The sequence below is a fragment of the Pyxicephalus adspersus genome, chromosome 5 (genome assembly GCF_032062135.1).
Source record: "Pyxicephalus adspersus chromosome 5, UCB_Pads_2.0, whole genome shotgun sequence".
NCBI lineage: Eukaryota > Metazoa > Chordata > Amphibia > Anura > Pyxicephalidae > Pyxicephalus > Pyxicephalus adspersus.
In genome coordinates, this window is record NC_092862.1 from 26,482,180 (window position 1) to 26,509,529 (window position 27,350).

The following is a 27,350-nucleotide window of genomic DNA, read 5'->3' on the forward strand; positions in this document are numbered from 1 at the left end:
TTCATATTTACTAATCATCAGAATTCTCAGGATTGCCAGATAATGCAAATAAAGTTAAATTGTGTTTAAAAGTTTTAGCAAGAAGCTAAAACTCCCCTTTTAAAGTTTGAAATAGAATATTTTTTTTCCATGCTAGTGGGGAGGTCTGAAGAAATAAAACAGAAAGAGGAAATCTTCCAAAGTGAGGAGAAATCCTTTTCTATATTATCCCCTATTTCATATTTATAGGGAAAACTCAGAATTTTGGGCGTTTTCTTTTTAATTTAAAATGGAACTTTCACTAGGTCCCAGGGTCTCTAAAAAAGTTTAAAAAATAATTTACAAAAATGTAAAAAAAAATGTGAGTGAATATCCACCCTTTATATGATAGAAATATGATTATAGGTACCAGGGTCTCTAAAAAAGTTTAAAAAAGGATTAACAAAAAAGCAAAAAAACAAAACATGTGAGTGAATATCCACCCTTTTATATGTTATAAATATGATTAAAGGTCCCAGGGTCTCTAAAAAAGTTTAAAAAAGGATTAACAAAAAAGTTAAAAAAAATGTGAGTGAATATTCATCCTTTAAATGTGTAAAAATATGATTATAGGTTCCAGGGTCTCTAAAAAAGTTTAAAAAATGATTAACAAAAAAGTTAAAAAACATGTGTGATTTAATATCCTCCTTTTTTTATGTTAAAACTATGATTATAGGTCCCTTTAGATGTGGGTGACAGTGATCATTAAATAGGCACACTTTCTGCCTGGGTGGCAATAAGTACAAGAGGTGAATCTCCCCAATGGGCACATATGCAGCAACAATAATAATAATGATAATAATAAGAATTGTATTGGATCTATCGCTTTCCTATCTATGTAAAACTACATTGAGATACACTTTAATTTCAGAGATCGGATTGACTGCACTGTGGATTCAGAGCAGTTTGTTACATTGTATCCTCAGCTGTGTGAAGGGTGGAGGGATGCACGCAGTGCGCATGTGCTGTGCGGGGGATGCAGGGGATGCGCTCTGCCAAGCATGAGCGGAGGCAGCTCCGGGGGCGGGGCTATGCTGATGAAGGATGGACATTCCCGTAGAGGAGACTGAGCACACAGGGAGGAGAGGAGAGGCAGGCTGGGCACACAGGCCTCTCTCTACATCGGGATAACCGGGGACACCGTGCACAGGGGGCTCTTTTTACTTGGCGGTTGGAACGCCTTGCTCGCTGGTTATGCATAGGATCCCATCTCTGTGTGCCCCTCCGGAGCTAGCGATCATTGTGTGCCCATCGCAGCAGAGCATCCCTTATGCTGGGCTAATTCTGCCAGGCTGCACAGCACGAACACTGGGGACTTTCTGAAGGATCACAATAAAGACTCACCATGCTCTTGATCACACCAGGCTCTAGACCTCTAGATATCTTACATTCACTGGTGCTTTTGTGGCAAAGCTTCCTTTGGATTGTATGTGCTGTGTGTGCAGAGGAGCAATACTTCAATGTAGAGGTAAGGCAATCATCTCCCGGTGCATGCAACTCTGCTGGGTCACATCATCTGCCAGGCTCCTGATCTATGGCTCATGGTCTGTGGTCAGCCAGGACCAAGCTCAAGAAATAGTTTAATATTAGTATATAGAAACTGATAACTCCAGTAACACATTTTGGTTCTGAAGAAAAGATCTTCCATTAAGGCCATCATTAACAACTCAACAGATGATGAGAGAGCTCCTCCAATTGGGATGAATAACTTGCTCAGGCTTTAGAATTGTTGGCTTCAGTTCTTTACAGGTTCTGTTGATTGTTAGTAGGAAGTATTACATTTTTTGGCTATCCAAATATCAGCAAGCTGACAAGCTGAAGAATAACACAATGACCCATGTTGGGCAGCACTGTCCAGGATCCTTGATGCCCAATGTAGCTCCTGGCTACCTGAGATGCCACTGGTGGCAGCTGCCCAGCAGATACTGATCTGTGAATGACTAGTCTGAACATGTGCTACTTTTCCAGCAAGCATGTAGCCATTCATGGACTAAGGAATTTATATTTTTTTTCACTAGGCAGCATAATAGCAATATATTTTAGGTGGAATTGTTTTATCTTTAGTGTGGTGCACATGCCACTTTTGTTATTTGGATGGAGGATAGGACCCTGTTAGGTAGGCGTAGAGAAGATGAGCTTTGTAATATATTCATGTTCTAGAGATCTGTGTGAGCCAATCAGATTCTTGTAGTTATGTGGTGTACAGGTGAGCATTTGAATTTGGTTATATAGGATGCAGCTTGTGCCATAGCTGAATTGGGGTGTGGCCTGTACTGTATTGGGCAAAGAGTGCATTAGTACAAACTCTGTGCATAGGGAGCATCATTCCCTATATGCCTGGGTGTTCCCTCCCTGGGTGTTGTTCACTACTTTGTAAGCCCCTATGGACTACATATGCAATTGGCTTATTAGCTTTATTCTAAATTAACAAGGTCAGTATAGAGCATAGCACTCAAAACGAGACCAACTGGGTTCTGGTCACCTATGCTTGAGCTTTTCAATTAATCAATATGGTTGTCCCTGCTCAACATATGGCAAAGGTGGCACTCCTGTTTCCATACAATCAATAGTGCCCATTGCAGCATTCAGTGCTGTGTGCAGTTTTAGTTGGGCACTGTCCTTGTTCAGTTTATGGATCAACAGCTGAATGCTCCATGTGTCCCTACCTCCAGTTACTCTGAATGCTCCATGTGTCCCTACCTCCAGTTACTCTTAATGCTCCATGTGTCCCTGCTCCTAGTTACACCTAATAATGTTGCATTGGTCCTTATCTTGAGTTATTCTGAATGTTCCAAGTGCCCCACCTCCGAACACTTTGTATGTTCTATATATCTCTACCTCCAATTACTGTGTATGTTCCATGTGTTCCTAATTCCAGATATCCTATAGGCACCAAGTGTCCCTACCTCCAGTTACTCCAGAGTGTTCCATATGTCCCTACTCTGAATACTACATGAGTCCCTACCTCCAAATACTCTTAATGCTCCATGTGTCCCTACATTCAGTTGCTTGGAATGCTTCAAATGACCCTACCTCCAGTAACTGTAAATGCTCCATGTGTGCCTACCTTCAGTAACTCTGAATGCTACATGTGTCCATACTTTTATATTCTTTTAATGCTACATGAGTCCCTACCTCCAATTATTTTGAATGATTTATGTGTCCCTACTTTCAGGTACTCCGAATACCACATGTTACTACCTTCAGTTACTCTGAATGCTTCATGAGCCTCTACCCCAATACCTTGGAATGCTTCATGAGCCCTTACCCCCAATACCTCTGAATGCTTCATGAGCCCCTACCCCCATTACCTCTGAATGCTTCATGAGCCCCTACCCCAATTACCTCTAAATGCTTCATGAGCCCTTACCCCAATACCTCTGAATGCTTCATGAGCCCCTACCCCCAATACCTCTGAATGCTTTATGAGCCCCTATCCCCAATACCTCTGAGTGCTTCATGAGTCCCTACCCCCATTACCCCTAAATGCTTCATGAACCCCTACCCCAATACCTCTGAATGCTTCATGAGCCCCTACCCCCAATACCTCCCAATGCTTCATGAGCCTCTACCCCCATTACCTCCCAATGCTTTATGAGCCCCTACCCCCAATACCTCTGAATGCTTTATGAGCCCCTACCCCCAATACCTCTGAATGCTTAATGCTTTATGAGCCCCTACCCCCAATACCTCTGAATGCTTCATGAGCCCCCACTCCCATTAACCCTGAATACTGCATGAGTCCCTACTACCACTTACTCCGAATCCTTCATGTGTCCCTACCTCCAGTTACTCTGAATGCTACGTGCATCCCTACCTCCAGTTACTGCTTTGTTCTCAGAGGATGTTTAGTTTCAGCAGCACAAACAAGGAAACTTGAGCTATTTGTCGGCTCTGTTGTGTACAGGCAACCTAGTTACCGGGGGACGTCTGCACAATGCATCTCCAACATAGATGTGAGATGTTGTCTGTGTTGTTTCCCATTGTAGTGTCCATCATTCTGTTATTTTCCTGCACAGCATTGAAATACAGTAAGATACAGTAGTCTATGGTGGACGCTTTCTCATTAGAGAGCAGCCTGTGACAATAGTGATAGGAAATCATAGCAGCAATCCTAACTCTTTTGTGTCCTACCACCAGTTGTTCCTCCAGGGTTTTTAACACTGTGAGGTTCAAAGTCTAATCCGAAAAAGTGAAACACTTTGGTGAAAGGGATGTCCTGATATTGCTGTAAAATGTTTTGTTTGATGTAGAGGGGAATTGCTGTCTGTGTAGGTGAATTTGTCTGTAATTGCTGAGTCAATGCATTGGGACACTTGTGTGAGTGACTTACCTCTAAAATAAATGGCTATACTATAAACTAAAACTTGCTTTATTTTCTACCATGTATTGCTTACTCATGTAATGACATCTTTTATCTCAGTGAAATAATTACTACAATTACACAGAACTGAAAGCATGGTATTTTGAGTCATAGTTATTGTATAAATATTTTAATATGTTTTGCATACAAACAACATAAACATATAAACACTCAATATAAACAATTAAAAAAAACAAAATAATATTTTTCAATCACTATCATTTTTTGTTACAATTTCAAACTTTTGTTTTTCAAAATATTTAGTGACTTACTTAAATAAAGAGTAGAAAGCTTGTGCTCTCGTCCCATGTCAAGTTATATTCACGAAAAATAAAGGAGACAATTCACCCATAGTCTTACAATGTGTAGATAGTTCATCCATATAGTGAATTGCAATCAAATATTATTTCCATCTGCAAAAGAACCGCGTGTAATATAAACCAATGAGAGCAATTGCTTAGATTACATGTTCTAATACTAGTACATGCTTTCAGAACAAGTTTGGTCTTTTGGACAAGTGAGGGGTACTTACATTGGAGGATATAATCTATTGGTTAAAGTAGTTATACTCTTACTTTGTTTTTTTTTGTTTTTTTATGGCACCTTATATGGAAAGACTTATACAGGTAGTCCCCGGGTTACATACGAGATAGGGACTGTACTGATAGGGTTTGTTCTTACGTTGAATTTGTATGTGAGTTGGATAAGGTACATTATTTTATTAAATGCAATTAGGACAGATGTTTGTCTCAACATAATATTAGGCAGTGTGGTGTCAGTTACTGTATACAATTCTTACTGTGGGTTTATCACAAACAAAGCAAAAAAAAAATCTTTATGGAGCCTAGACATTCATTTACATCTGGAGCAAGCTGTGCTTTAATATGCAAAAAGAAACAACTGATGCAGAAGAGCTCAGTCCCAGCTGTGTTTAGCAAAAAGATTTCTTCTGCAAGTCATGCAAACCGCCCCTCCCCCCTCCAAGCCTCCATCCTGCACACAAGCAAGCAGGGAAGCCCTGTTCGTATTTAAGAGGCGTCCGTATGTAGGATGTCCTTAACACAGGGGACTACCTGTACCTCACTCCTACTATTGTTACATACGACCAACATGTTTCAGAGGCGTGGTATCTATATGTGTTTATTGGAGCAGGTCCAATCCCAAAATCTGGCAGGATAATCTCCAAACTATCCACAATCTTCACAAAGCACAGCATGGATATTATCATGATATAGTGTACAACTTTATTTACACACTTTGATGTCCAAACACTAAAGAAATGATTGGCTAATCACAGAATAAGTTGGACCATGTGAATAATAAATGCTTTATAATTATAGAGCTGTATTTATTCCAATGCCCTAGCGATGGCCATGGAGAAGATTTGATCTTACAGGTGGTGAGAGACTTACCACCATTACTTGTCAAGTTACCAGGATACTAGTTATTCTCACTTGTATAGTCACCTGGACAGAATTCTACTCATTTTCTCATGGAACAAAATCTCCATGAATATATATGCCAGATTCATATCCAGGAAGGATTAGCTGTAGGTTTTTCCATAGTATCAATAAACACAGAGCTCCTTTTCTTCAGACCCAGACTGTTAAACAGAGCCTGACATTTCTTATAGCTATTTACCTAGGCTATGACCCACCTGTGATAAAGTGTGAAACAAACTCGTGTATCATGTCCCTAATAGCAAGAGTTTGTTACACACTTTACATGAGAACACATCGCCATCTACTGATGTGACCTGAGTATAAACCCAGATTCTTTTTCTAATGGGATTTGAAAGAAAGCTTGGATTATGCTCAAGTATATTTAATGATTGCGCTCATTGCAAGGCATTGGCTTTCCAAAGCAATAATGGGATACAATTGTATACATTGTCTGTTAACTGGAGTTAGGGACAGAGCAGAGCAACTAGAAATAGGGACTCATGCAGTATTCAGAGTTACTGAAGCTAGGGATGAATAGTTTGGGCAACGAGGGGCAATAGCAACAGCTGTTCCTTTAGTATCCAGCAACAGGCTGAGAATATGAAGGTATTCTAGCTTTCTTAAAGGAGCAAGGAAAAGTCAGATCATCAGACTGGCTTTGCTTTTTGACAGTACTGTGTAAGTCAGGAAAAAAAAAGCAAATGCTTTGGCAAATAAAACTCTCAGAAGGGTAAATATATGTCAGTTTGGTGATCAGCTTTTTTGATGGGTAAACCTATCTATTCTGTATTATCTACTGATACCATTTTTGTTTTTATTCCTTTACATATTACATTTAGAGTTTAAAAAAATTTAAATTCATCAGCTATATTAGGTGGAGTCATCTAAGTGAAAATTAGATCATTGAAGCATGCGCTGTGGTGGAGGTAACTCATTAAAAAAAAATAAGTGGCTGCTCTACGGTTGAATGATTTCTTATGTTTCAACTATATGCTGCCCTTCTATAAGGAAAGGGTCTCCATTGGCCCTGAGTTTTCCCTGCAGTAAATTTGCCTCCGCCACGCTTCAGCCTCTGTGGTGCAATGATTATATATTTGATGTATTGCAAATGTCATTGCATTTAACACTATGGCTGCTAAATGAGTCTGCTGCTATTTGTACTTCAATGTGTCATCAACTTTTCTGACAGCAGCTTAAAAGCCTTTCACGTCTTGCCTGGTTTTCCATCTCTATTACAATCTATTTAAGACGTAATCATGGAAATGTGTCAAAGAATCTGCAGAAATAAAAGTATGGCAGGTTGGGAGAAAAATTTTGTTCTGTATAGCAGCCTTGACTTAAAGGTACACCTTGGTGATAACTGAAAATAAAAACTTGCACTGGTAAATCTTGGACCTTTTTGTAACTTTATGAATCTGGAGGAATAAATAACTGATATTCCACAATATTCAGCAACTGTATGACTTAAAAAAATCAGTACCTTTACAATAGATAGCTCTTGATCTACAATCTGTAACTTTGCCAAGGGGGAGATGATGCCATTAGTCTGCTGCATGTGAGAATTAGCATTTCTTCAGTCCCTTTTCCTCCATGGATCAGACTTTAAGTCGCAAGCCTATAGGTTGCAGATGGGACTGATGCATGCAAGACTTTCGAAAATGCAGCCAGTAATTTCCCAGTGAGTATTTTAGTTTAGAAAGTTGGTTCTGGCCTTGGAGGATGCTGGTGGCTCTTCTGGAGAGAAAAAATGATAAAGGCTTTGTCGGGGGGGATTACTCTGAACAATGGTAATAAATACATGTACATGTATATGTTACACTTACATTGCTTAACATAAGGTTACATTGTTGAAATACCTGGGAACTTTTAGAACTCCATGAGCCTGACATTACAAGGTGGGGCAGTTTACTGCCTGCTGTAAACTGTACAAATGCCGGTTCTTTAAAAATTAGCACAATGGTGCAGACGGCCAAGCAACTGGAAAGGTGCCAAAAGCCACACAAGAATATCTGTTCTTCCAACAGGTTTGAACCTATATAGAAAGCCAAAGCAAGGCACAGTGATTGGGGAAATCACCATGTTTTGTCTGAACCTGGTTTATTTAAACAATAGCAGCTGCTTTGCTATACCAAAGAAAATTTACTTTTTCCCTTTCATGCAGTTTAGCATCTGATGATACACAAGTTCACTGCATTGCAGATCTCTGACTACAGCAGGTATTGGACACTTCTGGAGGTGGTAAATACTTACTCCTTTGCCTTAATGCTAAATGATCACCCCAGTGATTGAAAGGACTGAAATCCAATAAATAAAAGCAATGGGCAAGGAATAGTGAGGCTGGGTTGGAAAGGGCTAGATGAGGCTGGGTGTTCATCAACCAGAAAATGAGCTTGGTTCTATCTGAGTTTCTGTAGATTCCAATGTACACTGTAAGAAACCTACGGTGTGCAGTATAATCAGTGTAGATAGATGCTTTACATCTTTGCAAGTCTAAAAGTAAAACCGGGGATCAGCTTTAGGAGCTACATACATGTAAGAATAATAGTCTTTAATCCATTTACCCTTTGCTTTTACCAAAATGTTGTTGTAGATCATATTTGACGGAATTGGCACTTGCTGTGGGTGAGCAAGCCTGGTGCATTTGCCCCAATGTAGGACTAGATTTGGAAAGCAATTAGAGACCGTACCTGTAGTTGATTAAGGGATAACCATAATAAATGGGAAAATATTTCAGAAAGTTTTCATCATTAATGATTATAGGTTTTCTTTTTTTTAAATAGTGTGAGTATGGAAACTTGTGTGCTATCCATAATTTAATAGAACTCAGAAGGGTTCATATCTGCGCCAGTGAGGAGAATGCTGATAGCCAGTCATTTTAGTATAAATAAGTATGATGAACATAATGAAATACATGTCCTGGTTCCCTGGGGTTGTCAGGCATACACCATGATGGGTGCATGGTTATCAGTGCAGGGACACAGGTGCAGGATCTGTGCAGTCATTAAATGCTGCACTGTGTCTTGGAAGAAGCTGCTGGAATCACCTACAGTAAAAAAAGAATGATATTGAGCTAGCGGGGGACTCATTGATAATGAATACACAAATTGTGTTGAAATATTGATAGTTCCTGGAAACTTCAATACAGAGGTCATCCGTGGAGCATGCAAAACAATGTACATGTATTTCATTATTTTCATGACCTGTACAAAATCCATAACATAAGCTGCTTAAGCCTGGCTCCTAAATTAATAATGACAACCTATAGTCATTTGTTTTTAAAGTGAAAATCCAGTTTTGTTGAAAAGTCAGGATCTGTTTTGTAAGTATACCCTAAAAAGGTAAAGTAATGTTTAGATTTAGATTTGAAGATTTATAAAGCCGTATATGGAGGAGATTGGAATAGACATGTATTACATAGCCACCGTGCACCCCACACCCAACCTGATAAAAGAGAAAATTAGGCTGGTTTACTAAAGGCCCTAAGAATCCTTGCTCAAAATAACATGTTAATATTCCTTTCAATTATCTGCTCATGATTGGATATTCAGGAATTTGCTTTTCACATGATTGCATCATTGAAATGAAGATTCTCACTTGTTTATTGAATTGGCCCCAATTAAACACTGAGCTATATCTGAATAATTTCCAATCCAAAAGCGTGCTTTAGGCAAATGCTGAGCCCAAATCATAAGCTGTGGCATTCCCATTACCTCTCATCATGACAAGTAACTACCCCCAATATGTTGTAAAACCAACCAGAAAAGAAAACCTGTAATGTATTCCAATATTAAAACTGAATTTGGTTAAATATATTCTCAAATACATATGAGGTTATACTGCAATGCCAAAATCCAGTAAAGTAAATATATGTGTGTGTGCATAGCGTTTGTAGAACAAACATTTTCATGTGCTTGTTGTAAATTGATTATTGATGCTTTGCAACATGGGATGCAGAATTAGTTGATGCTTGCAACTTGGCATGCATACGTTAAGCAGTCTCTGAAACATTGGATTGATTTTCTGCAGTAACTGTAGGTATATTGCTTGTTAAGATCCTAGCCATCAGTATAGTATGACATATGATATGATTTTTTTTTAAGATTCATTTTAAAGCCAGATAAGACAACATTGCTCATAGAGAGGAGAAAAGTTATAGGTGGTAGGATTCTCAATTATGTAGCATTTGAGCTTCTAGTCTATTTGGGACCCATTCACACTTATGTGCTTGAGTGTTCTTATCCTTTCAATGATTTTTCTGTTGATGCCTGTACCCCAAAGTCTGCAAAACATTAAGTGCATATGTACTGTGCAGGGGCCACCAAATATGAATGGTAATGGACATGCAATATCAGTGTTTTACTGGACTAATATGGGCAAATTAAAAGATGACTTTTTTTTAAACATCATGTGAGTTAAACTCTTTATTTTGTTACCAGTCCAGCCATCCTACACAGACCTTTCCATTCACTTTAAATAGTAACGCATTTGATTAAACAACCCTGTGAATGCGGAATTCTGTGATTTATAGCAGACTGACGTGTCATGGCCTTTGCTTTGCTTTCCCATCCTTGCAGTTGTCTCTCTGTCTGCAGCATACAGTTGGCCCCCAGCCAGTAGAGAACTGAAAGAGCTGACTTTCCGGAGGGAGAAGCAACAGGAAAGAAACATCTTTCATTCAGCTTGTATTTTTGTATTTCTGAAAGAGAATTTGGAGAAAACGGAAGACACAAATATACGTCATGTTTTGAATGTATTTGTGTTGTTGAGGATGAAGTCTGATGGACAGGGTCTGATTGTATTCATTGACAAGTTAAAGTAAGCCTGTCACAAACCTGGACAATATCAACTAAGTTTGGTCCTTGCATATATACTTCAGTGGCCGTGATCAGTGCAAGCAATCACTTATTAGATAATCCATTTTGAATATGTGTATTTTTTTAAGCATTGATGGGTAGAGCTTTGCCCACAGGGTTGCACTGAGCACTTCTAAGCTACAAAATTACCATACGTTATAAACATGCCATCTCAAGTTAATATATCGCCTAAGGCAAACAGAAATTGTGGGTTTTTAATGTGACATTTATTGTTCTTCATAATTACAAAAATGCCTAAATATGTCCAGATTCTATTGTTTAATGCATAAGTTAGGCATCTAGATTGTAAAGCTGATGTCTATTGTATAATATTAGGTTTTTCAAATGTATAAAATAAACATCTATTGCTTGGGAACAGATAAAAAAGCCATAGGGTCTTGGGGGCCTTGAAAGCTTCTGGGGGCTTTCTATCAGTTTCTCTTTCAGGTCAAGGCAAAGTCCAGTCCAGTTTTTTTTGAAAAAGCCAACTTGTTTAGAAGGGGGCTGCCTTAGTGTGTGCTGGAAAAATATAATTCTTGACCGCAAAGCTAAATTGTTTTAGTGAAAGCATTGCATATGAAATAAATAGAGGCCTTCTTCAGTCTCTGGTTAGCCCAATTAGTGACTGGGGCAAGGGTCTGTTAGATTGGTACACAGATCTCTGTTTATCTCGGGAGAACAGAGGAAAGCTGTATATGCCTCCCATGAAGGTCGTCATCTGTCTGTCTGTTTGACCTTGTTAACACAGGATTGCTACCTATTCCAACCAAATAACAACTGCTCTCAAATCTCGCTTCATAAACCTAAAAAGGAACAATCACCTTAGGTGTGGCCAGGGAATTGCTGGGGATGGTCAGATGTCAGTTTATGCAACAGTGCTTTAGCCTTTAAATCGAAATAAAAAAAATAAACTAGTGACCTGCTAATGCTAAGATTACCCTAACCATAACTGAAGCTTGCAATGTGTACACACACACTAATGTCCCTACTGTAGTCATATGTCATTATTACAGTCTAATGCATGTTTTTGCATTGTGGGAAGAAACCCACGCAGACACAGGAAGAACCTGCAAGCACCATGCAGATTGTGTCCTGGCCAAGATTTGAACCTGGGACCTAGCGCTGCAAAGGCCAGAGTGCTAACCTCTAAGCCACCTTGCTGCTCATAGTATTTTTTTTTTTTTTTTTTTTTTTTTTTAAACCTACAGATTTTAAAAAGCCTAAATTGGATTTTGCAATTAAATTATATTGCTTATATGAGATATTAGTGTTTGGGTTTAAATTTGCTTTATTTTAATACCCATCTGTTCATTATAACGTGCTTGTTTCATGTGTGATAATTTATGAAGCCTGGTAATATATCTGTATTTGCATTAGTTGAAGTAGCTTAGTATCATTTAGCTTTTTATACCTCCCTCCCTCCGAGGTGCTGCTATTCTGCTTGTCTTATAGGGAACATTGGAGAGATCCAGGCCTCTGTAGGCTCTCAGTCTGAAGGGAGGAGAGATTTGCAGTGCACGGTTTTCCAGGAGTGGGGCTGATTCCTATATAAATATGGACACTGCCTTTCCCCAGCTGCAGCTGTGTCACACCAGACATCTGTTATTATACTGTACACATCAGCATAGTCCAATTATGTAATGAAAACAATATCTTGTAATTAATAGAATTTAGTGGCGATACATGTACAGGATGTGACAAGTACAAAATTCCATTACACACTCACTTTCTACTATAATTGTTTATTGTACGGTGAAGTACTTTGTCACAATTAGCTGTCTTTAATACCTAAATTATTCTTTGCTGATGTCCATATTTAGGCAATTGTGAAAGTTATATTGCAATGTTGTCTAACTGCATATATTGTTGCATAGTGTGAGTAAATATATGTTTCAGTCAGCCAAAATATTTCTTAGTCTGACCCGTGGAGGAATGGTCAGAAGACCCCTAATGGTGTCTTGATATCTGGCTATTTATATCAAATCATTGCTAAAATTGGTCAATATACCCTATGGTATCGCATTGGAAAGAGACAAGAGAAAGAATTATTGAAATAAAGTGTAGTAAACATGGTCCATCTCCTATTGTATACTATTCTCTCCCACTGCTCTATTGGCAAGGGCCCTATTTCTCTATGGCAGCACATAATTTGAGTTAAGGTAATTTTTACATAATTGGGATAATGGTATAGTCCAAATGTAGGAAAATTGTATCTGGGGTTAGCTTAATAGTTGATATGAATAAAGACATTCATTCCAGGACAACTATAGAGCCATTAAAAAATACTGCAGATGCACAAAAAAAGTAATCTTGGTCATTCTATTTCTAACATAACTTAGTAATGTAAAGATTCACTTTACTGAAAATGATGATTTTTATACCACATACTGAATATTTTGTACCCCCAAGACTTTTGATCTAAAATTCCTGGTAAAGCTAAAATTGTTTTATCTGTTTTTACTTTCCAAGACTACATACACACATTAGATGATTCTCGCCTCAGGGCTAGTATTGGACAATAATCTGATGTGTGTACAGCGGTCATCTGATGTCGTTCATGGATCTATATTGGCAGATCCACAAACGACTGAAGTCCAAGTGAAGGAGAGAGAGCACAGCGGGGTGACGCTTGCTCATTCTTCCCCCTCCATAGAGCAGAAAGGTGCGGTGTGTACGTTTGTTCATGCATCTTTCAGCCTTTTGTCATTGGAAAGGATTGTGAAAGATGTGTCCAACGTGTATATGTATCCTAAGCCGCTGATTGCACAATTTATAATAAATGATAAAGTCTGCAGTGTAGTGCTGTAAACTACATAAGAAATTTCCAGACATACAACAGTCTATCAGTGTTTAGAAACCAAGGTATATTCTTATTGCTTCACATAAGCTAATTGGATACTCCTTGTCAGTCTTTGTTTAGTCAGTTGTATTAAATTTGTCTTTTTGGAATGATTTGTTACAGCTACGTGTCAAAATAGGAAAAAGAAAAGTTTGATGATAGGTGACTATTGAATAAAACCGATCATTTGTATCAAGGTCCCTTTTCATAAACAAGGTCATTCAGTGACACCATTTGTTAAAATCTGTGCATTGCTCTGTTTTATTTTTATTAAACACTCCATACTCCAATATTGAGTGTTTGGCCATAGCAGTATCATTTTGTTATCATAGTCAGATCTGTGGACAAAGCACGGCAGTCCCATACACTGCTCAGTTTGATCCTCCCCAATGCCAGTACACTGTAATTGGGTGTATGTGTAAGGGAAACATTGTGTATAGGAAACAAAGCGCCCTTTCTACAGGGGCAGAAATCATGGTAAAACTATTCTCTTGAAGGAATAAAAGTATGAAAACATGAACTTATACTTCCAGACTGGTTTTGGATAGATGGGAAAGAGTTAGCATCTCTGTCAACTTTTTATTGCTCTTTGATCTGTTTGTCGTACGTCTAATTACGTCTCATCTTATTGTCTAGAGTTTGGCAAAAATTTTGAGAGGTTTTTCAAGTAGAAAGAGGAAAGGTTGGAACATTTTGTAGGTGTAATGCTTTTTGACATGCAGCCACACATGACCCTAATGATCCAAGACATAAATAACCCAGAGAATGATTTGACCCAAGGTATTAGACTCCCAGAGCCCCGATGAAGAGGATGCAGGAGACCACCAAAAATGTGTTGGCTATACCCTTTTTTTAGTGTTTTCAAATAAACAGATTCGTTGAAGCTTTAAGCATCTTGGACTGCTTTTTTTGTAGACAAGCATTTATTATTGCTCTTTGTTTCTTCTTTGAGATTTCCTCATCAATTTTCACTATTTTTTTCCGCATCTATTTTACTTATTTTCTATCAAGATGACAGGAGTCACATAGCTCCCAGGCAGCACTCTCCTCCTGTCCATAAGGAGTCCTAGATATGGGCAGGCCCTCACAGTCCTCAACATACAATAAAGGATCAAATGAGATTACAACTGGGAGTGGTGGAGAGAAGCAGATTTGGAGGATTGGTCATTGGGAGGATTGGCAACACGAGAAAGCCTTCAGGAGCAAGGAACAAGGTTACCTAGATTAAACAAGCATTTACCTTTAAAATGTTACTGTAGCTTTTAGTTGAGCTTTACCTGCCATGGTGTCTACACTTTCAGTTTACTGCAGTGGAAAAAGAACCACTGGGCAGTAGGTTTTTTATACAACATTGACTGATTGAAATTTGTTGGTAGGCTATTTGGCTTTTATTAAAAAATGTGGCATTAGACTGTGTTAATAACATATAGTTATGGTAAGGGCATTAGACTGTGAGCTCCATTGAGGGACAGTTATTGGTATGACTATGGACTTTGTTAAGCAAATACAAATTAAATATAATAATGCTTGTTAGTTTTTTTGTTGTGTGTTCTTCTTCTATAACCAAAAATAAGATCGGTCCTGGAAATCAGGTACATTCCCATACTGCCAGCAAGTGACACCTTCTAGTGTCCCGTTGACCTAGACTGTCTGTTCATATAGCTCATTTACAGTCAGATCTTGAAACCTGAACCTCACCATGAAATTGTAGTTTTGAGTAGTAAAAATACAACATCATACAGCAGTGACATGGCACATGACATGAATGCTTTAAAGGCATACAAAGTGCAGGAGTAAATGCAGCAAAATGATGGAGTCCACAATAAAAAAAAGACTTACAAGGACTCGGACCCCAATGCCATATGAAAAATCAAACAAAATTGTCTGGCATTACATTTTAATAGCTATTTTTAGTATATTTAATTACTATTTGTAAAGCGCAGAGAGAAAGCAAGACAAAAAAGTGTTTTTTTCTAAACAAAAAAAAGGGAAAAAATGCCCAAATCCTTTTTTTATTTTTATGGAACACTTTGTAAGGAGCACAGCTGCCAAGCTGCCAATCTAATTTTGCAGACATCTTGCTGTGCTTGGCTCTTGGGTGACATGTTCAGTGTACTGTTGAGTGGATTTGCTGGCTCTTCTTTGGTGGCGGAGCAGTGAAGCAAGGTAAATGTGTTCTGGGAAGAACGTATGATCTTTCAGAATATTGATATCAGGAAATATTGGTGGTGGAGTTAGTGGGTGAATTTGTGTGGTCAGTAGAAACTTTCCCTCCATCACCCGAACCAGCATTTAGGGTTAGGATATATAAAGATCTTATGAGATGTTTAATTACTGCTGTTTGGTTCATATGCAAAGCTCCAGCTTAAATTACTTTTATTTTACCCCAGGGCAGCTGGATACAGTATTGTACAAAATACAAGTGGGCTGTATAGACTATAACATATAGCAATGGGAAATTTCATTTTATAATACTAAGAAATATACCATAATGTAATTATTCTTTAAAAATAGTTTGCTTAAAACAGATCCTGAGTTTCATGTGCTTAAAGGACAGTTGTCAGATACAGACATCAGATTTAGAAGAATGCCAAATGCATTACGCTTCCATGTGTCCTGTTTATGAGTTGTTTCCAGTTGCCCAAAAAATTGGCATGTTCCAAGGCTGGCTACACACGTGCAGTGGTTCTCATTCAATAATCGGTTCAGGGCTGATATTGGACGAGTATCTGGTGTGTGTACAGCGCTCATCGTCCATCATCCGAACGACCGTCCTGGCGGATCCACGAACAACGAACAATGGTAATGGAAGTGAAGGGTGAGAGAGTGCAGCAGGGTGCTACTTCGTCGTTTCCCCCTGCCCTCTCCATAGAGAAGAATGGCGCTGTGTGTACAGCACACGTTCATGCATCATGCAGTCGTTGGAAAGGATCGTGAAATATCCTTTCCAATGACAATTATTGCATGTTTGTACATAGCCCTAGATTCTTTTTAATTGATGTTGACTTGTATTAGAAAAAAAAACAGACACACACAAAATCCTAGGCACAGGAGCCAACTCCAGATTGGTCAGCCCCCATCCATTTGATCATCTCTACCTCTTGGAGTTCAGCCCCACTCCACCACCCTACATTAATTGTACAAGTTTTAGGCAATCACTTTTTGCATAATTTTGCAGGGGTCTATAACTACTGCCATCCTCTTCTTCTTTTCATGTGATGGGCAGTCCTGAATGCTATAGAGAGATCCCCAGTATCATCCTTAGCATCAGTCTCCTCTTCTCCTGTGAGCTCAGGGGGTTTAAAAAATGCCCACCCAGTGGGTCCGTTTCTCACAAAAAGTGGGTTAAATAACACTGGTCATGATGCAGCCCTAAAGGGACCAGCAGTACAAATACAGAGAAGGACACAGGAAATAATTATGCCATGGAGAGGGTGAGGGGTGATTGGCAACCTTTACAGAAGAAAATGACTGCAAATGGGCCTTAAATTCCCTTCTTGCTTCATTGTTGGTTCAATTTGCAGTATATTTTCTATACAGATGAATGAAACAATATAAAAAAGAAATGAATGAAAAATGTAGATGTGTGAATGAATCCTTAGAATAGGCAGGCTTCTGTGTAAGTCAGAAACAATGATTTTGACTGTAACAGTATGAAATGATCCTCTCAGTACATTCATAATGCATGCAGTTAGTGTCTGTCCCTATGAATATACAGTTTCTATATAATTTTACATTTGGCAGCTTTTACTGAAAAAGTCAGTTTAGGTGAACTTTTTATAGCGAAAGAGAAAAATGGGGGTTTAATCAGTATCAGGCCTAAGAAACAGCCCTGCAGGCAGATGACCTGCAGAATGTAATCATGACGAACATGTCTTTCATAAATCCTATCACAGGTAATCTACATTTATATGATGATCTTGGTGGGAGTTATCAGAACACTGATGGTATGTGTGCTACAGAGCTGAACTCCATTCTTACTTAAATAATTAGAGGGATTTGGGCCAAGCAGGGAATATTATCTAATGTGTATGTGTCATAATTGGATTGTAAATAGAACCTTCTGTCACTCTGTAAAATATATGGGGGCAATCTAGAACTCATACAAGCTGAAAACAATGTAGAATACATTTCTTATGAGGATTTGTGGAAATCAGTAAAGTGTGCATGCACGCTGGTGTTTGGCTTACATTTGTGTTGGGCCTGTATGCTTTTTATTGGGCTGATGTGTGTTGCCCATTGTTCAGGTTGGGATAAAATAATAATTTTTTAAAAGCTCCTTTCCCTCTTCTGTTGGAAAAATTGTTTCATTAGTCTCCCTCTCCTTGGTTCTATGCTGCCCTTTTCAACCTCCTTCTCCATTGTCCTCCATTCCACTTCCATGGGTATACGATTCCCAGCGTCATTAAACATCACAAGGTGAGCATTGTTTTATGTAATATGATGAATTATTTTCTGCTAATGATTATCTCCAGATAACTTAGTGTAACCCTGACTGTCATCTGATCATGTAGAATACATCTTGATTTGGGTTATGTATACGTTAAACTTTAAAATTAGGTACAGGTACAAGGGATGGCAGAACTGTACTGGAGTTGGGGGTTAAACTGAGGGTTGGTTTTAATATGTATCTAAACTCAAAAACATAAATTGTACATATTATAGCTTACCAGTCCTCAGTGGTGCTTTATTTTTGTGGCTTTTTCCTTTTCTTTTATAATCTTGTGGATAGCACACTTATAGACCCAAAACCTCTATTATTTGTATAGAGACAGCCACCTATTTAATGTACAGCGCTGCATAATATGTTGGCGCTATATAAATCCTGTTTAATAATAATATTAATATTTGTTGACAATCAGGCTGGACTTATCCCATATCTACCATTGTTCATAGCAATTACAAGGTTTGAAAGAATAGTAATTTGCAAAGGAAGCATAACATTATTTTTGCCTTCAGTTCGTTTCATTGGAAGTAAAAGGATGCAGCATGTTTGGCAAGGTTAAGAGTTTTTTTCTGTACTTGCTGAAAATATTTTCAGGTTATAAAAAAAGCCACTGCATCTATGAACTAATGAACACAATATGTATGTTCTTAGGTTTAGTTATTTATTCACTTTTGGAAATAGATTCTATGTACAATGCACAATACTTCACTTACAATGCCCCATGACCTATTCAGGCGCATATAAAGAATAACCAGAAGAAATCTCTTATTGATCCTTCTTAGCTGGAGACTGTGAAAAGAAAAAAAACATCATTTTTACTACATGGCTGCTCACCAACCAAATAGTGGATTTCCATGTTTATTGGCAATCCACTTTAAAATTCAGTAAGTTGACTTTGTAGGCTCAGCTATTTTTCCTCTCCGTGTCATTCTCGATTGCTCAGGGAATTTTCAGACACACAGATGAACATCCTTTGTATCACTTGGTTTTAATTTGACTTACAATTGATTCTCAAAGCAAAGCAGAAACAAATAATTTATCATAGGAAACCCTATCCTTTGGGTTCCCTATAATGGCTTTTGTGTAACAACTATCAGTTACAGCTGGCTTGCAGTATTTGGCTAAGTGTTGACATTGGAGTCCTAGCAGGCTGGACTTTTGGATGAAACTCGGATCACTTCAGTCTGCAGATGCTGCAAAACATGCATATGATTGTTGGATTGTTTTGTTACCCTAGCATTCTGTGGCTGTTTGTCTTTTTTCTTGTGCAAACCTTTCGAAAAGCATGAATATTGGCCAATTTAAAAGGGGTTTCCCTGGAAAACTGCACATCCATACTTAGCACAACTTAGACTTTATATATATATATATATATATATATATATATATATATATATATTGAGATTTACCAAATGTTAAAATGTAATATTTACTATGGTATCAAAACCAATAAATCTAAAAGCAGAACTAAACCTAAAAAATAAAAAAAAATGTGAATAGGAACATGAGGACATAAATTGTCTCTTCTGCAATAAAACAAACCTATCTGCCTGTTTGTTGCACATGTGCTGCTAGTGTACAATAGCAGTATACCTACCCTTCAAGAATGCACATGTGCAAAACTTGCATCATTCTGGCCTGGCCAAGTTGGTGTGAAGCTTTTGGTGCCATCAAAGGAGCAAGGAAAGGTGACTTTAGTTAAGTTTTATATTTTCCTTTTCCTGGTTCCTCTTCTTTTCCTTCATCAACATACAAAAAAAATCATCAAAACATTTTGTGTTTTCATAGTATACCTTATTTTAGACCCAGTGACAGTCAAGTAAGTCCAGGAAGTAGGCTGTACAACTGTGCAAGAAAGGACGTGAGACTGGAATTCATTTTTAAGTATAAAAAGCCAAATCCTGGACCTTCCCAGCAGCAGCTCACTGTTAGCCATCATTCAGGACGTTCTTCTTTGGTCAGCACATATACCACAGCTGCAGAACTGGACTCCAGGTTAAAAAAAAAACTCATAATAATATACATACTTACCTTTTCATGAAGTTTGGAAACACTTTAAATTCTTCTGAAGTTATCTCTTCTCTCCTGCTTCTATCTTGAGTACCAGAATCCTCTTCTGTTTGGCCAGCTGTGCACAGAGCTTCTCACAGCAGGTTAGCAGGTTACACAGCAGGGAGCATTCCCACCCCTGATAATAATCAGCCAATAGGAACACACCTCTGTGTACATTAACAACAGAGTTCAATGTTTGCACAATATATTGTACAGGTTAAATGACCCATAGGATCTAAGGTCAGACACTTTTGCTTTACATCAGCAGGTGTAGTCTCAAAGTACATCTACACAGGCTCAAGGTACACTGTCAAAAATATTTAAATGTCTTAATTTACAGTCTATGAGGTTTCCTATTAGGTAAATGTGCTACACTAGACTTTGTTAATCAGAGTAAGTATAGTAAAAGTTATTCTATCAGTTGGGTGAATGTTATTCAAGTAGTGAGGAGGTCAACATGGAATGCTCCCAGCGCAGCTTATCAGATCACCGTTCAGCTTGAAGTAGCATACAGATATCAGCCGATGAGTGAGAACAGTGGAACTGAGAGGTGTTGATAGAAGAGAGCTCAGGGGACGATAGAATCCTACCATGCTGCTTTAAAAGAAAAAAGACTTTATTCTGTCCAAGCCTTGAAATTCTTTGTGCTTCATTTTCTTGAGTGGAACATTCTGGAGGAATTACAGACTGCCTGCTGCTTGACAAATGCAGGATTCTGCCACTGTGCAAAGTCAGCAGACTCGCACCAAAAAAAAAGGGAAAAAAAAGCCAGATCACTTGAAAATGCAAAGGCGGAAAAAATCTGGGGATTTGCAGTATTGCAAAATGCAAATTTTTGGTGAAAGGTGTCTATTTTGGTCTGATAACATCTGAATGTCCCCAGTGGAATATTTTATTTGTTGTAAGCAAATTCAAATTTACCTTGTCTTGCTAAAATCGGGAATTGGATATTAGGACTTTCGAGTCTAACGATCAAATAATATTCATTACATTGTAATCAGGGATACAAATGAATGTAACAGCCAAATTCCCGAATAGGCCAATGTTGTCCAAATACAAGTGGTGTGCATTTTCTTATGTGAATCTTGCTGTCATTTGTGTGTTTGTTCCAGATCTGTGCAGTATTCCATTGTAACACCTGATTTATTAAAGCTCTCCAAGACTGGAGAAGATAGACTGTCTTGAGAGAACCTGGGTGATCCAGCAAACCTGAAATGGATCTGGTCAGGGATTGGAAACATTTACCAACTAATAGCAAATATTTGTGATTGGATTTAGTAAATCCATCCCAGGTATGCTGGATCACACAGGTTTACCCATGATAGTCTATCTTCTCCAGTTTTGAAAATGGAACAGGTCATTTGTCTTTGTGCAGGATCTTCCTGTAATAAAGACTAGTCACTTGTTTTTTCTTATTGTGCTGGGTAACTGGTCTTGTATTGTCACCCTATAGTTGTTTTGATGGCAGTCTGTAATAGAAGGACCTGCTGGATTACAGAAATTTAACTAGTCTTGGACCCTCTGTGTAGCAACACTGAAGGACCCCCTCAATTTTGAAACTCTGAATTTTTCCAAAAGAGACAACAGTTATTTCTCTTTTTGGGGGTTAAAGGGGACTAAACATGAATATAAAAAAAATTGCCTGCGGGTTGCTTTTTTATTGCAAAAGCTCCTTGACAGGCATCAACATTTTCACCCAGTCCTCTTTCCAATTCAGGATCTTCAGCCATCTTGAATGGCCAGGTTGGAATGGCATAACTCCAACACATGTGCATGGAAGTTCATTTTTAGCTGGTATTGGGGTATGCTGATATTGTACTCTGAACTGTTCATACACAGCCCACTGTACATTATAGAGAGGATTGTGAACAGGCAAGTATGTTTTATTGCAGAAGAGACATAGCATATGCAATAAAAGAACCTTTTTTAATTTCAGGTTTAGTTCAAGTAGGCGTTACAATGTGACGTTAAAGAGCAAAAGTTCCCAATAGGAGACACCTTACTTCTGTAAAATCAGTCTGCCAAGAACTATAAGCAGCACCAATATTGGGGCAAGATGACTCCTTTCCTTGTTCTTGTTGCTGTAGTATTAGAGCCACCTCCAGCAAAATGACATACAATGAAAAATTAAGTAGTAAAAAAAAGAGTAGTAAAAAAAAGTTATGTGCTTAATGAATTATGTATTTTTGTATATTAGGTCAATACATAGTTATAGTGCAAATAAATACAATATATTATAAATTCCTCTATCCTGTTATAGCTTCACAGGACAAGGGTTTCTTTATATACTATACAGTGTTCAATCTAGCCGTATAGACAGAAAAAATGACCGTATTGTGTCTCTGTGAACGCCAGCGCTTTTCGCCTTAGTGGGCTTCCTAAGGGATAGGTTGGGTAAGCGTACTTAACGGTCATTCACAGTAATCATATATCAAAGTATAAAGGAGAGAAGGTGCGAATATATATGTAGAAGTTGGTGGAACGCTCCTGGATGTATTGACCTAATATACAAAAATACGTAATTCATTAAGCACATAACGACTTTTGAGCCTGAAACCACTTTTTCTTTACTACTTAATTTTTCATTATAAGCAGGACCAATTCCCATTGCTGGCTCGCATGGGCCAAAGGTGGTTGTATCCTCCATAATCCTTTGCAGAGCAGCTTTTTCAAATATACAATTACCATTTCTGAAATTATCCTTGTTTTAAAGCTTGTTCTCTGTTTTACTGTTCAGGAAGAGCCGGAACAAATGTTCAAGTTTTAATGAGGATAAAGGTTTATGTTTCTGCAATTAGAACAAAAGCGTCAATCTTGTCACACCAACAAACTGCTCTGACGATTTTCAGACTTTATAGGCATACTCCTGAATTTTCCTAATGCATGTTGTGAATACAATAGTTCCTCCTAGGAGAAAGAGACGTGTCGGTTGTGCTACTTGATTTCCACTTGATAGCTGAGTGACAAGAGGGAGATGTTAGAAGTTCAGCAACTATGATCCTTGCTGTTAAGAAAAAGAAAAAGCCATCCGGCTGCAGCCGTCAGTTTGATGTTCCCTACAAGAGAGATCTGAGTGTCAGATGCCAAGCTGGGAGAAGGTTCAATAACTCTGGCACAAACAAATGCTCCTCTCCATACTGAAAACTAAGAGACAGATGATGCTGCATATACTGTATTCCGCTACTAGTGTTGGCACTCACAAACAAACCTTATATACAAAAATGTATTCTTCTTTAGAAATTTAAAGGAAAAATGGGCCTGATTTAATAAAGCTCTCCAAGGCTGGAGAAGATACACTTTCAGCAGTGAAGCTGGATGATCCTGCAAACCTGGAATGGATTTCTTAAAAGTCATTTGCTTTTTGTTAGCAAATGTTTTCAGTCCTGGACCAGATCTATTCCAAGTTTGCTGGGTCTCCCAGGTACACTGGTGAAAGTGTACCAGTCTTGCAGAGCTTTAATAATTGTCATAATAACAGCCATTGTCTTTCATTTTTTTCATTCATTATTTTGTAAATTAATACCTGGTCTTATACTTGAACTTGGATCAGGAGCTTTTAGTAATGGCAATATTTTGAAAGGCAGACAGTTTTGGGAGCAGAAGTTAGGATTTAGGATAAAGTAGCATCATATTAAACTTTATAAAATGCCAGGATGTTACGTAGCTCTGTATGGGAAAATAGGGGTTGCAAATGACAAATCTGCATAATAGACAAGTACAAACAATGACACAGGAAGAGGAGAGATGGATGCCCAATAGAGCTTGCAGTCTTAAGAAGTTGGGGAGAGTAGTATACAATATGGGGGATATAGCATGCTGCTACAAAGGTTAATTCACTTTTAGGAAATAGGATTATTCCACTGAGCTGCCACAGCCCCCTATCTGAGTCTGGGCCTGTGCACAACACAGCTCAGATACGGTTCAGATTTTTATGTCCCATGATGCTTGGAATTTGACATCCAGTAGGATGAGGAGTAATAAAGGGGAAAAAGCAATAGCTCTGTAGAGTGCTCTGTGTTATTGTATTCTCCTCCGCATCTTACAAGACCCTTTCTGTGAATTGCTGTCAGACCATAGCAGGTTCCTGGAGGGAGTAGAAATACTCCTTTAGTATAGGATGTGTTGGTCTGATACACCAGAACAGTTTACCTCTAGTTTGTAGTTTAGTGGGTATGCTACAAAATTAAGTGATGAAGCTTGGAGGTAGCCAACAATAAACTTGGAGTGCCAATAAGCTAGCTTAAAAAATGTATATATATTACAAACAAAATAGTAAAAACCGTATATTTCTGTAAGTTTCTCCTACATATTGTTTAAATAATATTCACACCCCTATATCTTTACCCCGAAATATGTATATGCGTGTGTACACCAGGTTTGAATCTTGGCCAAGACACTCTATGAATGGAGTTTGCATGCCGTTGGATGCTGTCACATGGGTAGTTGGATCTAGTTAGAACCAGATCCAGACTCCCCATATAGTGGTACTATGACAGGTGATCCATCACTGGCTACAACCATCCTATTACAGCTCACTATTACAGTGATCTACTGCAAAAAAAAAAAAGCTAGAGAGTGTTGCAACAGCTCTTCCCAAACCTCTGAACTAAGAGGAAGTGCTGTGGCATCACTATACTTCCCATGTAAACTTCTACTTGCTACTAGGCTCTACTATGCTACTAGGATCTATATCTAGTAGTAGTTAACCACATCAACTGGACTTCTTCTTGTTGAAAATGTTTCACAACATTCTGTGTTACTTCATCAGTTCACCAAGTTGCTGATTAAACAACTTCGATGGTTACAAAACATCTTCAGCAAAGAGAAGTCCATTTAAATGTGACTACCGCTAGACATACCTAAACCAATGAGAACCTTTACAGTTTACCAAGAATACTTCCAGTGACATATATTTAGAGTGTGTATGTGGTTTAAGGGCTGGACCATGGCCATTAAGGACATATGGTGGTTCCAGTTCAAGAAATTGCTGGGACCCACAGAAAGATGCCAGACGACCTTTGAAATTGGAGCTTGGGCAAAACACATTTTTTTTAATGAGGGAGATACAAAGGCTGGCATTTTAGTAAGTTTCTGAAAAAAGTCTTTAAGGTTTGCAAAGTTAAAAATTGACTTATGAAAAGCACTGAAGTACAGATTTACTTTATTATCACCATGGGTCATGGGTCCAGGGCTCATTTTCCCTTTCTGCTACCGCTACTAAAGGAAAGGTTGAGTGTTGAGGTCACAGTTATGCATATGTCACAAGTTTAGAAGCTGTAGAAAGAAAATTTACTATTATTATCAATCTATCCATTGTTTGGTACCCAATATAACTGTTTTCTATGATGCCAGAATGGTAGATCTTTGTCTTCTGTCATGTAGTCTTCTTTATATTGATTTACAGTAGCTGAGAGTTGGGAAGAAACCAGGGGAAGAAATCAGGGTGGTAGTTTAGCAGGCATTGTATTTGGTTTCTTGGGTCAGACATTTTCAGAAACAGACACAAAGATCTAGTACAGCAACATATTTGCTGTGCATAGAACATTTTTTATATTCCTTTATTTGTACAACATTAGGCGTGAGGATTTTTACTTTGAAGTAAGAGTCTGTACAATTACAAGGGAGTGTATGCAGGACAGCCATAATCTGTTGACCTCCCACCCTTACCATCCCACTCCATTATGCTTCTAAATGCTAAAAAAACTGCTTTAATACTTTTGTTGGAGAAACTGCTTCCTGGGATTCCTCTGGTATCACCAAATGCTGAAGCACAGGTCACATGATGGCAGCCAACAAAGACACATTCATTGTCAAGCCAGAAATTTCTAAACATCCATCAGTTTTTTTTAGAATAGGTTACTTTTAGACTTCTGAATTGCAGCTATGTCATAGCAGGAACGTTGGGATGGTGGGATTTGTTGGATTGTAGGTCTGCTTAAAATGCTATTTGCGAGACTGAATATTTCACTGCCTGGGCTGACTGTTGCACATTTTTGAAAAGTAAAGTTATATGTTAAATCAAAAATTCAAGGACATTTATAATGTCTGTATTCATCTCTTACCAAATAAAAATATAAATAAATATGTCCCATTATTGAGTATTATCAATTTAGTATTCTGGTGCAGTTCCTCTGGGCAGTAAAGTATGTTGTGAAATAGACCGGATTGTCACCAAGGTATAATAAAATTGACATATACACCCTTTTCTCCACTCCAGTGAATCAACACAACGGGATAAATATTGGCTCCATTGAATGAAAATTAAATATACCCTTCAGAGTGTAAGAGGTCATTGAAGAAAATATTCCATTCCAGATTGTGGATTACATTACTTGCAGGGGGAGATGTGTGTTTGCTAAATATATTTTCTATATTTTATAATAAAAAAAATTTCATAACCTATTTGTTTTGTGTACTGTATGTTATAAAGACCTCTATTTCTTGTACAGCTGTTTGGTAATACAGAGTGTAATGATATATTTTTCTATGTATAGTTAAAAAAAATAGTTTGAAAAGCTGTGAGCCATCCATCAGTCCTCTGCTGTTGATAAATATATTTTATAATTTTATTCATCTTTGGCAAGTGAGGGTTGATTCTAGGGACCCTGTCATTTAATGACATTATTGTATATCTTCTTTTTTCTTTATTTTTCAACTTCTTTTTTTTTACCAAACTGACACATTTAATTTTTTTTAAACAGAAAAAGTAATCTATTTGCTTGTGTTGCTTATAGAGGAATGAAATGATGAAACTAATTATGAGAATTAAGGAGGAATTGAATGCTATTACATGTATGGTGGATAGTGGTGGATCATGACATTGTGAAATTTGTGCACTTAGGTGTGTTTTTTAATACTAATTGTCTAGGTGCCTGATAAAGCATAGTCAATAGTTATTGCAGAACTAAATGTGAGCACAACTGACCTATCCGCGTTCCAGTGCTGGGCTCTGCAATTTTCCTTCTCTTCTTCCTACTACATGTGGTCTTCAGCCATCTTAATTGGTCGAGCTTGGTTGACATGACTCCTTCGCAGGCACTCAACAGTTCATTCATCCCAGTACACACAAGGGAAGCTGGGATTGCCAGGTTTCCTTGTCAACCAAAGCTGTTGCTTTGCATGGGCTGCTCAGCTTTGATGACAGAAACCCGGAGCAATCGGGTTGCAAAACATATTGCAGAAGGGACATCACCACTTCCTTTCTCCACTTTACCATGTAACTAAACCGAAAATTATAATGTTTTGCAGCTTACCAGGTCTTAGATAAGGACTGAGAAGTTAAATTGAAATGATGGGCATCTGAACCCAGTGGGGCTATTGTACGGCTAATTTCCCT

The 27,350-nt window shown here is 38.1% G+C and overlaps 1 protein-coding gene across 1 annotated transcript in view; it reads left to right on the forward strand.

Moving 5' to 3' along the window:
- Positions 1 to 1,072: 1,072 nt before the first annotated feature.
- The window catches only part of MMP16 (matrix metallopeptidase 16), a 138,680-nt gene continuing 112,402 nt past the window's right edge, over positions 1,073 to 27,350 (forward strand). Inside the window, exon 1 of the mRNA XM_072410960.1 lies at positions 1,073 to 1,486. Within this exon, the coding sequence (XP_072267061.1) occupies positions 1,364 to 1,486 (123 nt within the window). The 5' untranslated portion in view covers positions 1,073 to 1,363. The remainder of the gene's footprint in view (positions 1,487 to 27,350) is intronic.